General features: G+C 35.1%; 1 protein-coding gene across 2 annotated transcripts in view; it reads left to right on the plus strand.

Moving 5' to 3' along the window:
* Positions 1–16,680: 16,680 nt before the first annotated feature.
* The window catches only part of LOC137049528 (beta-1,4-N-acetylgalactosaminyltransferase 3-like), a 42,875-nt gene continuing 40,915 nt past the window's right edge, over positions 16,681–18,640 (plus strand). For both annotated transcript variants that reach the window (XM_067428068.1, XM_067428069.1), the window contains exon 1: positions 16,681–18,330. In XM_067428068.1, the coding sequence (XP_067284169.1) occupies positions 18,192–18,330 (139 nt within the window). In that variant the 5' untranslated portion in view covers positions 16,681–18,191. The remainder of the gene's footprint in view (positions 18,331–18,640) is intronic.

Consider the following 18,640-nt stretch of genomic DNA (forward strand, 5'->3'; position numbering starts at 1 on the left):
ATGTAAGGCGCCATCCAGCTCGTCGGGAGCAGCTGGGGTTAGGTGTCTTGCTCATGGACACCTCGACACTTGGTCAGGTGGAACCGGGGATCGAACCACCAACCTTTCGGTTTGTAGACAATCTACATGAACAACTGAGCCACTGCCGACCCAGCAGTGCCAATACATGGCATACCATGGCAATACATGGCAACATGGTTATCATGTTGCAAAGTCAATGTATCAGACACCTTACCACGGGGTCTTTAGGAGTACTTTTTAATTGTCAAAGTGTAGCATTTATGGTACTTTAATATAATTTCTATTGAAACCTGTATGCCATGTATTTAAATATATTTATAATTACATTTTGTTATGATTTTTTATTTCAGTACATTTAAAATATACTAACTTTAAATGTTAATCTACAGTTAAAATGTTTTTCACTACAGTTAAAATACACTGTAAAAAAATACCCATCAAATTTACGGTAAAAAACTGGCAGCTCTGGTTGCCAGAACTTTTCCGTAAAAAATACGGCAGTAACGTTTTAGGTTATACGGGACAACAGCATATAATTTAAAGGTTTATAATGAGGTAATTACGGTTAAAACTGGTTTATTTTACAGTTAAAAACCCTATAATTTGAAAGTTTATATAGAAATAATTATGTGTACACAGTACACTATAAAACAATAATGGTAAAAAAAAAAATATTGAACCGAAATATTAAATTACCAACTTTCAATTGAAGCAATTGAAATGCTAATATCTGTTATTTTCCTTTTATATAATTTGACAATCACCAATTATAGTGGTGATGAGAATCACATGATGAATCAAAGCTCATCACACGCAGCTTTTGGAGGGACAATATTAACATATAGAAGGTGCACACACAAACACTAAACACCAAACACCATCATGGTAGCACACATGATGTTTTAAAAATGCAATAAACATTAATTTAACAACATTAGATGTAACATAAAACCTTAATGTACATAAGTGATTAGAAAAAACTAAGAAGAAACATAGTTAATTCAATGAAAATGCATCAAATGTGAAGTGTCACGTGGGGAATTCTGGGAATGTCAATTTACGTTTTTTCACTGTTAATTACACAATGACCTGTTCTTTTTCACTTCGAAAAATTGTAAATTTAACGGTATTTTACTGTAAAATAAAATAAAATGTATAAACCTTTAAATTATACTGTTTTGAACTGTAAAATAAATGTTTTTTAACCGTAATTATTACATTATAAACCTTTAAATTATATGCTGCCGTCCCGTAAAACCTTAAACGTTACTGCCGTATTTTTTACGGTAAAGTTCTGGCAACCACAGCTGCCAGTTTTTTACCGTAAATTTTATGGGGATCTTTTTTACAGTGTACACTGTAAAAAAAACTACAAAAAAACTGTTATTTTTACAGGAAAATGCTGGCAGCTGTGGTTACCAGAGAATTATGAAACTATGCGCACTATGAAATTCAAAATTAAGTCTGTGGTTAGAGGAGGCACAGTTTTTTTTTTCATTTTTATTAAAAATAAATAGAAAACCAGTAAGTATTACATTAAAATGTAAAGCATAATATTTATGTATGTAAACTGCGTATACATTTTCAATGCATTTGGATTATTTTTACATAGACAAATTAATAAACTAAAGATGATTGATATATGCCAGTTATACGTAAATGAAACAGATAGGAATTATGTAAAGTACACAGAAAAACACCCATGTTAAATTAACACTTCCTAGTGTTCATGTGTATGCTCACTACTGAGTTAAAGTACCATTGAAGCAGTGTTGAAGTTAATGAGATAATTAATTGATGATTGAGGATTAATGATTAACACCTGATGATAATGAGCAGAATCACTGAAGGAAAGAGAAACACGAGAACTACAGCTGACTTCAGCCACAGCTGTAGATGAAATCAACTGAAGATAAAAGAAGACATTAAATCTCTGAAGATCCCATCGGAGGATTAAATAACTCCACAAACAACATTACCAGCTTCATGCATTACTAACCACACTGATTTTATTGTTGTAATTTATGTTTTAATTAAAATAATAGTTTTATATGAAGTCACCATGATGGTGAGCAGTGTTTGCTTTAGTTGGGCTCTTGACCCTGGACTCTCCAACATTAGTTTTCTGGCTGCTATAACTGTGTTTGTAAAGCACTTTTGTTATGGCATTGAAAGTCAAAAACCATGGCCAGGTGATTAGGCTCTTTAATGATGATTATATTAATCATCATGTAGTGGCTGAATCACTAAACTCATTCAGATTCTAATGCTCTGGTTATAGAGGTAATGTGTTAATTGTGTAGCATGCGTAATAAAAGCCATGTGGTTTACATTATAAACTCATGCATTGTTGTAGCAATCAAACAACTTGAAGGACCAAAAAAAAAGGTTTAATCTACGGCATTATTTAGACAAACACAGACATCAAAAATCAGTGTTTGCATCTCTACAATGGTGACAAAAAAAAAAAAAAAACACAATTCAGATGCATAATTTATTCATGCCGCAATGCATGCTGGGACTCATTGGAGAGTTTTGATTGGTGGTACCCAGCATGCACTGCAGCATTAAGCTTTTCATTGATTGTCACCATTGTTGAGATTCATACACTGATTCTTGATATCTATTTGTGTCTAATGATTGCCATAGACTTAAACCTTTTGTGCACTATTTTTTTTTTAATTCTGCATATTAGAGTGCCACAACAGTGCTCATGCTATAGAATCAACTGGCCACTATTATGATTAAACAAAATTAATAACACATAAACAGAGTCTTAGACTCTGAACAAGACCAGCAATGACTAGATGATGATGATTATATAATCATGAACAAAGAGACAAATCATCTGACCATGTGTTTTCGTGGCTTTCCATGCAGTAACTAAAGTGCTTTATAAACACAGTTAAAGCAGCCAGAATACTGATGTTGGCGAGTCAAGGGTCAAGAGCCCAACTAAAGCAAACACTTCTCACCATCATGGTGACTTCAAATAAAACTATTATTTTCAATAAAACATCAACATCCACAGAAATAAAATCAGTCTGGTTGGTAATGTGTGAAGCTGGTAATGCTGTTTGTGGAGTTGTTTAATCCTCCTCTGCTGAGATCTTCAGAGATTTAATGTCTTCTTTTATCTTCAGTTGATTTCATCTACAGCTGTGGCTGAAGTCAGCTGTAGTTCTCGTGTTTCTCTTTCCTTCAGTGATTGTGCTTATTATCATCAGGTGTTCATCATTAATGCTCAATCATCTCTTAATTATCTCATTAACTTCAACACTGCTTCAATGGTACTTTAACTCATTAGTGAGCACACACATGAACACTAGGAAGTGTTCATTTAACGGCTGTGATTTTTCTGTGTACTATTACATAAATCTTAACTGTTTAATTTATGTGTAACTGGGATTAATCAGTCACATTCAGTTTATTAATATAATTCAATAAATCTTACCTGTTTCATTTATAAATGATTTACAAATAAGATTTTTATTACTGATTCTTAGATAGTGATTCTTAGTAAGTTGATTAATTTGTTTGTTAAAATTACATAATCCAAATGCATGGAACATTTATATGCAATACAAATACATGTTTAGACATTTTTTAAATGCATAAACGTGTAAAGTGACTTACATTTTTAAGATTAACAAAAAATTGTAATTGTCAACAATAGTTGCATGTCAAATTAACAAACTAGTTTTTACAGTATTTTCTCAAAAAACGTACAGGTTTTTAATACCAATATTTGTAGTTTTATCAAATAAAATTTTATTATAATCACATGTTGTAAATATAACAAAATATTCTGTTTAATAGTTTACAAAATGTCACTGTGATTGAAACAAAAAATATTTGCTTTTGGGTTTTCTATAATTTTCTGTTGGGAATTTACATTGTTTTTCTGTAAATTTCACTGGCATAAGGTTAGATCTACTGCAGTTATTCACCGTATATAGTAAGGAAACTTTGTGTTAACCAAATAACAGTTTTTAACTGTAGCATTTTTACAACCTTTGACCGTTAAAATCACAATCATTTTTTACAGTGTATAGCCTAGCTAATCAAGTACTTGTGATGTGGTAGGTCCATGTTATTTTAATCATCAAAATAAGTGTCATAATGTTTTAATGCATGGCAAAAGATTATCACGTTAAAACAATCATTAAAATGTACTTTAAAGTAAAAAAAAAAAAAAAAGTTGTTACATTGTTACAATGTGCATTTTTTTAAAAGTATGCTTAAGTCTTGAAAGTATATAAGTACAATTAAGTGGCCTTTTATTTTATTATTTATTATCTGCAAGTATACATGTGTGTATACAATACAATTAAGCACACTTTTTTTACTAGGGTAACTTTTAAAATAAATGGAAAAAAAAAATTATTGTTTTCCAAATTTTTATGTTACCTATTTTTTAATTGGGATGCAGTGTTGGGGGTTACATATTACAAGTAACTGGAGTTATGTTATCCGATTACTTTTTCCAATTAACTAAGTAATGCATTACTTTTAAATTTACAACAAAATATCTGTTACTTTTTCAAATAAGTAACTCAAGTTACTTCGTATTCCCATTTAATAACTGACATCTCTCCTGTCCCCATGTTGAAAGAAATCATAATTAAGTGCAACTGTTGCAACTGGCCAATCACAATTATGTATTCAGTGCCATGTAATATAAAGACATATGTTAGAGTAATAATGTGTGCAATGTCATTCACACCGATAATAAGATGATTCATAATGCTGGACCTCATAAAAAAGCAGCAGCTGGTAATTCAGTGACTCACTTCTAAGCTCTGGAAGAAAACAGAAATGTGGCTGACAGCCTGATTCAACACTTAATATATTTAAGCTGTTTATAAGGAGAGGGAAGATAATCATCATGTTGTGTTCGAGTCCACCTTGTCGAATCCAAGTCCTTAATGTTGTTATTTATTTTCCAAGTTCATGTCAAGTTCGAGTACAAGCCCACCTGAGTGCATCCGAGTTCAAGTCAAAGCACCCTGACAGTGTTGAGAAAAGTTACTTTGAAAAGTAATGCATTATAATATGGTGTTACTCCCTTAAAAATAAACTAATTGTGTCACTTAGTTACATTTTAAGAAAAGTATTTTTTTATGTTACTTGGTGTTCCTTGTTCTGATTTTTATTATTATATATATATAAATTAAATACATTGCCCCCCCCCCAAATTTAATATATATATATATATATATATATATATATATATATATATATATATATATATATATATATATATTATTATTATTTTTTTTTTTTAATTTATTTGGGGGGGGGCAATGTATTTAAGTTTGTATTTAAATGTAGAATTTTAAAATTATTAACCTATAACATATTAATAATGGTGGTGTTACAAACAGAGATGGCGCAGAGAACTGGAGACAGTGAAACACAGAGTTTATTGAACCAGGATGAGTATTGCAGAGATGATTGTAGGCAGGATGAATCCGGGTAGAATGAAAAGAGGGTAATACGATACGTCTGTGTTGCAGATGAATGGCGGGATGGCAGACTTAGACACTGGAGACAGCCAGGAGACAAGACATGGAAACACGCGGGAGACAAGGAGACACAGGTAAGTATATAGGTGAGTCAGTGGTAGTGAGCATAAGCAGTAGCATGTGCAAACGAGGCCGGACAGTGACTGAATGCGTGAGCGGGGCTTAAGTGCTGGTGGTGATTGGCGTGCTGATGGAGTGCAGGTGTGTGTGATCAGTACTCTGGGGACTGTAATGCTGCGTCCCAATTCGCCTACTTATACTACGTCCTAAAAGTATGTACTCTTTTTGTGAAGAAAAAGTATATACTTTTGAGTGTGTAGCAGAAAAGTATGCAAGCTTCGGGACATACTACTTCGCCATCTTTAACGGACTCTGTCGCTTAGTTACGTGCATCCCGTCACCGTTTATCTGCCCTGTCAATCATCGTCAGATTCGTCACAGTTCAAATCCTCCACATTCAGATTAATCTCCTACCGTATCGGAGAGAAATGTAGCCGCTCGTTGATCTGCCATTTGTGGGTCTTTAATGCAGAGACTCTCCTCATGTGTTTGCAGTTTGAATATAATGATGCATTTAAAAGTTAATGGCCAAAAATGTCATTACAAAAGTTCACAATGCTGCTGCAGGTGAAATATAATGTGGACAACACTGAATAAATATATTTTTGTCAGGTTAAATATTGATAGGGTCACTCAAACCCCTTTATCTAAACTTCTCTACTTAACCATCGAACTCGCACATCCGTCATGTTTGTAGTTTTTTAACGCTTTTTATCCGCGTTTGTAGTTCTAATCGAATCCTCGTCCAACTCGCAATGGGTTGTGGGCAATATCAGCCGTTAGAGTGCCCATCGATCCATACTGTGAATTCGGACCGGAAATAGTAAACCATCCGGGAATCTTTGGAATACTCTTTTCAACATACTACGATTTGGGACATACTAATTCTATTTTCGTATACTATTTAGGATGGATAGTATGCGAATTGGGACGCAGGGTAAGTGTTGTGTCTGGGAGAGGGTGGAGCCTGGCGTGCTTGTAACATTACCCCCCCTCCGCGGCAATCTCCTGAGGGTCGAAGAACCCGGCGCCGTGGTAGTCTACCTCTACCCCAAGAGTGGGACGATTTGGACGAGTGGAGTGGAGTGTCTTCCACTTTGTGACGTGGACAAGGGAAGTTTAGACGGACAGACCCTTGTTCCCTCGATTTTTACCAAGTCTACTTCATTTAGGAAGCTTCATATACAACAATGCAACATGATTCCACGATTGCAATACGTCACCACATATTATGTTTAATTTATCCCATCACAAAGAACTCTGTGATGTTTTTAATATTTTTAAAAAAACATTTAAAGGGGGGTGAAATGCTGTTTCATGCATACTGAGCTTTTTACACTGTTAAAGACTTGGATTCCCATCCTAAATATAGACAAAGTTTCAAAAAACTAATGTTGGACGTTTGATGGAGTATTTCTGTGTCAAAAATACTCCTTCCGGTTTCTCGGAGTTCAAAAGTTTAGTAGAGTTTTTTTCGAGTATGGCTCGACTTGACGTTAATAAGAGAGGAAGGTCCTTGTATGGGCCGTACGGGCTCTTCTCCCGGTAGGGTGCACGTGCGCGAGCACATAGAGACTCTTTCCCCTAGATATTATCACATAGATACTCTGTCTGTTCCACAAATTAGTAAATACAAAAAAACATCAAAACTATTCAACAGTAAAAATATAATTGATGTCCAACAAATAAACAACAGATATAATACAGATGAGCATATGATAAAGCTCAGGTTGCTGAATATTTGATCCCTTTTGTTACAGGGTATTTAAGTGTAGGTTCATGTTTTTAGGTTTTCATGTTCACTGTCATGTTATGCACTTCCTGGTTTTGTCTTGTGTTCCCGTGTCATGTGACTGCCCTCATGTGTTCCTGTCATGTTGTCATTGGTTTATGGGTTAACCATTGTTCACAGGTGTCCCTGTCTTGTCATTAGCCCTTGTGTATTTAAGCCCTCATGTTTGCCATAGTCTTGGTCAGTTATTGTATGTTGTAGTCAAGTGTTTTGTCTAGTCAAGTTTATGGCAAGTATAGTCAAGTTGAGTCTTTTGTTATTTTGCCAAGTCTTTTGTTTATGTTTGGATTTATGTTAAGCTTTAATAAAAAGACTGCACTCGGGTTCTCAACCTCGCCCCCAGTGGATCCTACTGTTACATCTTTCTCCAAAAGCGCTTATTGTTAATGATATGATTACAGAGCATAACCTAGATGTGCTGTGTTTGACAGAAACCTGGCTAAAACCTGACGACCACATTACTTTAAATGAGTCCAAACACCGTGTCTGAAAGGTAAAGGGGGAGGTGTTGCTGTAATTTATATTGATATCTTCAGTATTACTCAGAAGTCTAGTTTCAAATATAATTCATTTGAAGTTTTGGTGCTTTATGTAATGTTATGTAGTGTAAATGGTAAATCACATGTTTGTTAGCTACTGTATACAGGCCACCAGTGCACAATACAGACTTTATCAAAGAATTCATTGATTTTCTATCAGAGTTAGTACTGGCTGCAGATAAAGTACTAATTGTTGGTGATTTTAATATCCATGTAGACATTGAAAAAGATGCATTGAGATTGGCATTTAGAGACATTTTAAACTCTATTGGAGTTAGACAACACACATCAGGACCACTCATCGCCGTAATCATATTTTAAACATTTTATGATTACTTTTTCATGGAATAAATGTTGATACCGTTGAAATTCTGCAGCAGAGCAATGACATCCCAGACCATTAACTAGTATCATGTATACTTAATTTAGCTAAGGCTGCAAAGCCATCCCCTCGCTTCAAATATGGCAGGACTATAACCGTTGTGACTAAAGATTGCTTTATAAATAATCTTCCTCAGCATCCCAGACAGCCTAGAGGAACTCAATGTTGCAAGAGAAACTTATGACTCTCTCTTTTCCAGCACTTTAGACACAGTTGCTCCCTGGCACTTAAAGAAGATTAAAGAAAATAGTCCAATGCCTTGGTACAACGAGCAAACAGCAGCCAGAAAAATGGAGTGCAGCTGGAAGAAAACAAAACTAGAGGTTTTTCGCAATTTGTGGAAAGAGAGTATGATTGCAAACATAAATGCCATAAAAACTGCTAGATCTACTTGTTTCTCGACTCTCTTAGAAGAAAACAAACTTAATCCCAGGTATTCATTCGATACAGTGGCTAAATTAACAAAAATAAAGCTTCAACTTTTGATGTTTGTAAAAAGCACAGCAGTAATGACTTTATAAACTTCTTTACTAGTAAGATTGATAATATTAGGAATAAAATCATAACTATGCAGCCGTCTGCTACAGTATCACATTAGACAGAGCATTGTAGTGTCACTGAGGAAAAATCACTGCTATAGGAGAGGAAGAATAAACTTGTTAAATCATCAAAATCAACAACATGTATGCCTGACCCTATACAGACTAGGCTATTAAAAGAGATGCTTCCAGAGGTCATAGATCCTCTTCTTAGTATCATTAGTTCATCCTTGACATTAGGATATGTACCGAAAACTTTAATTGGCTATAAATAAACCATTTATTTAAAAAAAAAAAACGCATTGTGGTTGTATCTCTCTGTTAGTGCTACTAGATCTTAGCGCTGCATTCAATACCATTGATCACAACATTCTTTTAAACAGACTCAAAAATTATGTTGGCATTAGTAGAATTGCATTGGCATGGTTTAAACTGTACTTATCTGACCGTTATCAGTTTGTAGCTGTAAATGAAGATATGTCCCACTGATCACAAGTTTAGTATGGTTTATTCCGTTTTGGTTCCATTCCACTGTCGTCTTTGGCTTGACTTGCTCAGTTGGGGACACAAAAGTTTCGATTTAAGTTTTTCAACTAAATATCTAAATAAAATTGATTGACTGGGCCTTAATTAATTGTAAAAACTATGATACTTATCTGCCAACATTGTCGCTATATGATAAATTAAAATAAGCTGATAACATCACTGTTTAACATAAAAGAAAGCCTGATTCATCAGACCAGGTCACCATCTTTCCCCTTGCTCTGTGGTCCAGTTCTGATGCTTACATGCCCACTGTTGGCACTTTCGGTGGTGGACAGGGGGTCAACATGGGCACCCTGACCGGTCTGGGGTTATGCTGCCCCATACGCAACAAACTGCAGTGAACTGTGTATTCTGACACCTTTCTATCAGAACCAGCATTAAGTTATTGAACAATTTGAGCTACATTAGCTTGTCTGTTTGATCAGACCACACAGGCCAGCCTTCACTTCACATGTGAATCAATGAGCCTTGGCTGCCTATGACCCTGTTGCCAATTCACCACATTTCCTTCCTTGGACCACTTTTGTTGCTCTGACCCTGTTGTCTAGCCATCCCAATTTGGCCCTTGTCAAACTCTCAAAAAAAAAATGTCCTGCTTCTAACACATCAACTTTGAGGACAAAATGTTCACTTGCTGCCTAATATATTCCACCCACTAACAGGTGTCATGATGAAGAGATAATCAGTGTAATTCACGTCACCTAATGGTCATGATGTTATGCCTGATCTGTGTATATTTTAAATATGCTTATTTTTCCATTGAAAAGTTAACATATTAAGCTAAAATTCAGTCTTCCGTGATATTAAGTTCTCCTTTTTGTTACTCATAAATTGTATATTTTTCTGACTGATGTTTTTCATTTTTCTTTAACTGGGAACTCTTGAGCTGCATCTATTAAATTATAATATTAAAATGAATACTTTCTGTCGGCTGTCACAGCAACGATGCTGAATTGTAATACAGTCAGCTAACTTCTACTATAACTCTTATTGTGTTGATATGACAAGAAAGAGACTGTATTCTCATTTAATGTTCCAAATTTTTGTAACGGGATTGTAAAAATTGCAAACCACAAAGACATAAAACAGCTCATAATATTTAGATTGATCTCCCAAAGCGGATAATCAACATTTTATGAAGGATAAGCCCCTCTTTTCTCATTGAATGTGCCTTATACTCTTTTATGCGTCCTATGGAATAATACAAATACTTATGAATACAAACACTTGGTTTTGTTTTTCATGTCAGATCTCTAGAAATAATGGCAAACACTGACTGACATCCAAAAGAGTTGAATCACAGATGCTCACCGACCTTGAAACCCAGCAAATGAAAGACTAGCCAAGCCAGTCTCCATGTGAACATCACTGCAGACTCATAAAGAGAAATTACAGAGCTGTCCAGCCAAGACCATAATTTTAGAGCATATCGGCCAAAAATGCTTTTTGCAGTGCCATTGGACAACAGGGCATCTAACTAGATATGACAAATTATATCGAAATTGAGTTGTGATTAAGTTATGTCCACTCAGGCAATGACCATTTAAAATACACTTTGGCTTCAGTCACTGATGTTGCTTAAAGAAAACACTATGAGCCAAGAGTAAACTACTGAAGAGAATACTAATGACTTGGCGCACTTGGTCAAACCAGGCTGCGAGTGGTTAGTGAAAAAGATGCATTTCCATCAGAAATACTTTGTGCACGTGTCTTGTAACTTAGTATGTTTGTTGCTTATTAGTTTGTGTTATCACTAGAATATGTAATGTTGAGATGAGAGAGAAGTAGCATAGATCTCTACAGGGCAGCACCCCGTGCTCAATACTGCCACCCTACAGGTTCTTCTATACTATTTAATATCACAAACTTTGATTTAAACCTTATGTAGTGCATTATAAGTCATTGGCACAGGAAGTGGACTGAGATCACTGTTCAGTAGACAGTGCCCTCTGGTGGTTTGGAGTGGGAGTTCAATAGACAGACATGTGAAACGTATTATTTCCAACAAATAGCAAGGTAGGATTCAGCGTGAAGTTACCTATAGTGTTGCTGTAAGTGTACTTAAAGAGAGTATACTTTAATGGGTATGTTTCTCAACAAAATTAATAAGGACACTTAAAAAACTGTTAAATAATGTTAATTATTTACCGATTATAACTGTGTGAATGAATGAATGAATGAATGAATGAATGAATGAATGAATGAATGAATGAATGAATGACAAAAGATTCTTCCCTGTCCTTGCCCACTCATCAATTTATGTAATTAATATCCATCTGCATTACAAGCTCCGATTCTACAAGCTCAGAGTCTACAGAGTAAGATAGATGAGTCAATGCTGCCCCATTGTGGTCCTGAGATCATAGCCATCTGTAAAAAGTCCTATGAGCAACAAATACATTTGGAAATATTGATTGGTGGCTGTCTCTGAGCTCAGATCTCCAGCAAACACCACCTAAGAAAAGCCTCTTGATCATTATTTTCTTTTTTTCATTCATTACACAGCATGCATGTTATGAATAAATGAGCCAAAACCATTGCATCTCACTTCAGTCAAGCAGTTTGTTTACAATACGGCTGTCACCTGCTAAAAAAAAAGTATATTTTTGTTCACCAAGAATGAGTTAAATAGATTTTTTTTCAATGACTGTAAAGACATCTATAATTGTATAAATATATATGTTTTATTTTAAATAGATGATGTTCTTTCTATTCATCAAAGGATCCTGAAAAAAATATTACCATTATTTTCATACAAAAATAAAGCAGCATAGCTGTTTTCAACTAGCCTAGAAATCTAGATGCACCCTAGCGGCAGCAAATTTAATCTGCCCGCAAGTGTCGTCTAGCAACTCTCAATACCCTTCTGAGCTGTTTTCCCCTAACTCTTGCCGGGCCAATCATATCGTGTATAGAGTCGGTGGGCGGGGCCATAATGACGACGGCCGAGTTGCGTTTGCGTGCTTCTAGTAAACACAGAAACTGGCGAACGGCGGTCTTTCGAATCAGCTTTGACCGCGACTCTAGAAGACTTGGAGTTAGGCTTTTCTCTGAGAAAAGAACAAAGAACGGCACTTAAAGTGTCTTTAGTCATTCTTAAAAAGGGAAGATGTGTTTGGAATTTAGCCGACCGGATACGGCTAATGTTTAATCTATCAACAAGCTCCGTTTCACCTTCGTTGCTCTGGTTGGTGGTAGCGCTATCCTATCGCGTGCAGAGGGAGTTTGAAAGACAACCGTTTATCCCGCCCCTCGGGGAGAGCCTTTGTCAATGGTGAGTTTCCAGAACAAAACTTGATGTGGGTCTGGCTTGTCAGGCTAGTTTTCAACATTAATAATAATAAGAAATGTTCCTTGAGCACCAAATCAGCATGATTTCTGAAGGATTATGAGTAACACTTTAGTTTAGGGTCAAATTCTCACTATTAAATAGTTGCTTATTAGCATGCATGTTACTAGGATACTGGCTGTTTATTAGCACTTATAAAGCTCATATTAATGCCTTATTCTGCGTGATCGTATTCTACATCCCTTTATCATACCCACATTTTTTTCACAGAGCTTATCACAGTGCATTATGAAAAACAAGTGTAAAACTAAATCTTGGATGTATATTTACATCACAAATCATATGTGCCATTTTAGCAGCTCACGTGTACAGGCACAAAGCTTCTTTCCCTTTTCTCAACAATTACTAAAGCCACACCCGTCTACCTTTACCGTATTCCTTTTAAACATGACATGTAAACTCAAAACCTCCACTCCAAAGATGTGTTTTATCACTGCTTGGTTTGCTGTGCAAGATAATACATTTGTGATTAATCCCGCACCCAGTTTGGTTTGCTTTGAATTTGAAAAGAAATAGGATATGCGTGTCATGATAATAGAGCATTGTTCTGTAATATTTTAAAAGAATCTGTTTCATGTACACTTTTTTGGATCCTTTTTTGCTGCTATACTTTGACAGCTTGTGAAAGAAATGGACAGAATTGTAGAAGCCGTATTTGAAATCCTAAAAGTAAATTTTTCCATAGTAGATTAGATTGTAGTTTCATTAGCCACCAATTCAACAAATCATAAAACAGATGCAATGAGATTGTGTTTATACTGTAGCTTTGATGCACAAATACCGTACCTATGAATACAAATGTGATCACTATAGTTATACAGTATACCAATCACATATCTTTTCCCAGCATTTCATCATATACGCTCAGATTCTGTGTGTTACTCTTTTGATTAGCACAAAGAGTCCTAAGAAAGCCTGGTACGTGGGTGAATATAACACACATGAATTTGTATTTGAAGTGTGGAGGCTGCCTGGAGATGCAAGGCAAGTACTAAGCACCCAAATGACATGACTCCCCCAATCCTATAATCAAGGCTCGGCAGCTTCCTGTGAAACTATCCATCTTAATGAGAACCTCAACCCACACACACAGGCATTCCCCTACCACCTCTAATGCTGCTTCACTTCAAAGCAAACTCAGACACTACGTCGTTTTCGCCGTAACATCACAGGAGTTTCTGAACGATTGGCTGTGAAAGAACAACCATCTTGCCTAACCCTCCTGTCCGACATAAAAAGATAGGGTGCTGGGACAATATACGTATATACGGTTACACGTCATTTTTTTTAGTGAATTGCAACACTTTTACCTTTCTGAGTGTATAACATTAGGCTGTTGTAGGGTTTCAGCTCTAAAAATGCAATTGATTTCATTAAAAATATTTAATTCTTAACAGAGTTGTGAGCCATTCTGAACTGAAATGAGAATGCCTTTTGCCACATTAAAATTCAGTTCCAGAGTTTAAATTAAATTTGACAAGGTTTAGAATGAATTAGCCCACAAAATAATACTACGTAGTTGTAGTAGTACACTGTAAAAAAATATTGTTGGTTTTGGTTGGTTTAACTTAAAAAAGTAAGTAACCTGTTTGCCTTAAAATTTTGAGTTTATTGAAATTAAAAATTTGAGTTGATACAATTTAAAGGAAGTTGACACCTCTCTGTTATACTCTTATATTATTCTGAGAGCCCAGATTCTCATTGTCATTCCATAACAGTCTTTATTGTACAACATTCTCTCTACATGCCCAAACCCAGGCACACACAAAAAAAATCCTGCTTAGCAAGCCTCTCATTTCTCATTATGCTGGTGACTCCAAGGTTGAAATGAACTGAGTCCACACGAAGAGATGCTGGTAATTGTTTACTGTCAACTCTTTGTCCCCCTGTAGACCTCAGATGAAATGCACGTTTTTCCAGGCTGTCTCGGGAACACAGAAGAAAAATGACTGGATCTTATCACGGGCAGCACATCTGAAATTTTGTTTAGGTTACAGACCTTGGTCTTGTATAATTTAAAAAAAAAAAACTCTTTTTTTTTTCTGTCAGGCTCATTTGTAAAGTAGCTCCAGATCATGAAAAGGAAAAGAATCTTCTGAAGCAGGCTTTCCCAAACAATCTCTCTAGTTTCCATGGGGATAGCTTGGCGAATGGCAACATCCTTTTGTGTAGCAATGTGATAGGAGGAAAAAGAAAACAATGATTAGATAGGAATCAGGAGAAGTGCTGAATAAAATCTGTGAGCTGGCAATATCTGTTTCTTGTCTTTAGCGCTTATATTTGCTAACAACCACATAACAAGTGACAACATACAATGACAATAAAAAGAATATGCCTATTGTTCATGAATAAGCAGGTTAACCTTGCTTCTCAGATTTTGAAAATATACTGTAGTGAACTGTAATAAGGATTTTGGGCCCCTAGATGGACCCAGTTGCAAATCTAACCAGCATCTATAGCATTATATAAATTAAGTAGTTGTATAACGTATAACACACATTATGATAATCTCATTGCAAGAGACCTGTAAAATATACAGCAAGCTCTGCATTTTTATGTATAAAGACTTGTGCTGTCAATCAATAAACATATTAATAAAAAAAAATTAACTTTTTTCCGTAATTAATCACGATTAAAAAGATCTGAATTTGTTTGCTTTTATATTGTAATAATTTCAGTTACTCTCCAAATAAGGAAAGGAAATAACTTTCTAATTTGAACTTTTTTGTACATTATTGATAGACATTCAACATTACAATATCATTGAAGGCTGTTTCAGTTGCATTATGTATTAGGCTTTAAAAATAACTTTTATTTTAAGTGAACTTGTCTTCACATAAACCCAATAAATGTCCTAATTACTTAGTGACCTGTCTAACACAGTCTACTCACTGTATTTAATTTTCATTTTTTTGCTACATAACATTTTTAAGTACGATTAACTTGACTCTTTAAGTAATTTCAACTTAAATTAAATTAAATTGAACTTTTAAAAAAAAATTGAATCTTGTATGATTTATAAAAAAGTTGAACATAGCTTAAAGCTACACTGTGTGATATGTTCCCCCATCTAGCGGTGTAAAGGTATATGACCATCCAGTGAATATTAGTTTCTGTTCCTCTCAATTCTGATTTCGTTTTAACTCCTACGGTGGCCAATTTAGTCCAAGATTAACATGGCAATCCCCCTCTTCACATTCGACACAGTGCCATCGAGTGTTAAAACGCGAAAGGCGAAGCTTGAATTTACGGGTATGTCCCTCTTTGGCTAATGTACCTTCAAGATGGGGGGGCAACATGGCGACCGGCATTCGAACCCCTCACCCGTATGTATTTTCAATGGCATATTATAAACTTACGAGAATACTTTTTTACTTGAAATAAGTAAATATACATTAATGAGCACATACATTTTTGAAAGAACTAAGTGTTTTTAAGAATAAACAACCCGATCTCACGGCAATTCGTACTAATTTTACGAGGTGGCTAATTCGTACTAATTGATACGACCTCACTCGTACGAATTCATACGATTTTTGCTAATTCGTACATATTTTACGAGTTACCAAATTCGTATGAATTCATACGAATGACCTACCCCTGACCCCGCCCCTAAACCTACCCATCACGTGGGTTTAGACAAATCGTACGAATTCGTACGAGTGAGGTCGTATCAATTAGTACGAATTAGCCACCTCGTAAAATTAGTACGAATTGGTCGTGAGATAGCGTTGGAATAAACTAAAAAATTTACACAGTGTAGCTTTAACTTATTTTGTTGAGTTAAAGTACATATGTTGACATATGAAATAATCTTTTCTTTTTTTTTTACAGTGTGACAGTCTTTAGAAACAAATTAAAAAAGTAAACAGTTACAAATTCACTAAACATGAACTGATTTTTTACTTTATGTCTTATCTGAACTTTTTCTTAACAATTCAGAATTTCAGAATTGAATGAACTCTTTTTCATCTGAGTTGTGTTGGTAAAGATGTATAAATCAATGATGAATAATGACGGAAAGATGAATTTACTGAAGTCCTATTTAAATTACTAAGGGACTGTTACCTCGCTTGTGACCTAGTTCACAGTTTTCCCTTTGTGACCACTTTCCTCATATAGTATGACAACACTGTCCTCATTTTTTTTTTACAAAAGGTGGTTGAGATACACAAAACAGTATCTTGTTTCCTGGCCAATGATGTAAGAAATTTCCACTGATTTTTCAAAGTGGGTCTATACTGAAATTGAAAACTAGGACATCAATTTAATTTGGTTTGGTTTTCTTTTTAAATGAAGAACACATTTTCACAAATTTGATTATAGGTAAACTTCTCTAAAAGAAAGAGAAACAAAAGATAATAACAAGAGAAAGATACTTAAAATAAAGAGAGAAGGGAAAAAAATAATCAAGTCACATTAACAGATTAAATGTATTATATGCTTCATATCCTATTCGATTATCGAGGCTTATGGATTGATGTCATTTTTGCGCAGTGACACGCCCCCTCAAGTAAACTGGGTGGCAAAACATCCAGCAGCATTCCGGAAGCAGCTTTAATAGGGGAAACTATGTCTAAACTAAATCTAAAACTAATAACTAATAAAATCATAACCTGGTTCTGCCCTCCTACTTCCATTCAATTTTCATTTTCTTTTAGTACTCCATCTGGGATTGCGTTTTCTCTGGTAAAATTTTAACCGGTCCAATCACGATCAAACGTTAGCGATTGGTTATGGCGGATCCAGAGTGGCTCTGGGCAGATCCAATAGTTTTAAACTTCAACAGAGTACCACTATAAATACATAGATGGGATTATCACAATTAGCATATCATGAAAAGGTTCTCTAAACGAGCTATTAACCTAATCATCTGAATTAACTTATTAACTCTAAACACCTGCAAAAGCGAGAGGGTAAGACACAGAAAGAAATTTCTGAACGAATAGGCTGTTCCCAGAGTGCTGTATCAAAGGTTTGGGTTTTCATGAGCTGTATGCCAAAATCATCGGTATTAAAACAATAAAAGACCTGAAATATTTCAGTTGGTGTGCAAAGAATCTAAAATATATACAAGTGTAATTGTTATCATTACATTATGGAAAATAATTAACTTTATCACAATATGCTAATTTTTTGAGAAGGACCCCCGTGTGTGTGTGTGTGTGTGTGTGTGTGTGTGTGTGTGTGTATACACAGGTCCTTCTCCAAAAATATACTGCATATATATATATATGCACAGCAGTATATGTATATGTATAGTGCAAACCAAGAGACAGCAGGTTTGCATTTAAGAGGACATTTAACTAACAGGATAATTAACATTTAACACCCGGTCACACAAAGTTACTCCTATCTTGTTCAACCGGTTTATCTGTGACAGTGGTGTAGCCTATAACATCCTGTGCATTATTCCAGTGTCAGTTTCTAGCAGAATGTTAGTTGTGAGAGCTTTTAACCATCGCAAGGTGATGTTGTATTCATTTTATCTACTCATTATATGCATTGTATTTTATGTTTTCATATACATGGGAGCATATCATTTGGACGCAAGAGAAACAAATTTGGCTGCTGGTGAGTCGCCTTTATTTTATTATTTAGGCTGGATTAAGTTTATTTAATTTCTGGCTGAGTTTTCTAGACTTTTTTCTGCTTTCTAGTCTTATAAATTTTCATTTTCTCATCATTTAAGTCAGTGAGTTATTAACGTAATGGTTGGAAAGCAAGAAACTGAGAGGAATGTGGTGTGATATTTCATTAGGTTTGTTGTTTTCTGCTACTCCATTTACACTCTATTTAGTTTTCTTTCCAGTTTCAGAGATAATGTGTGATATATCCAGTATGTGCGGCTAAAGCACTTTTGAAACAAAGATTAGAGGGAAGG

Source organism: Pseudorasbora parva, chromosome 20, assembly GCF_024679245.1.
Source record: "Pseudorasbora parva isolate DD20220531a chromosome 20, ASM2467924v1, whole genome shotgun sequence".
NCBI classification, from domain to species: domain Eukaryota; kingdom Metazoa; phylum Chordata; class Actinopteri; order Cypriniformes; family Gobionidae; genus Pseudorasbora; species Pseudorasbora parva.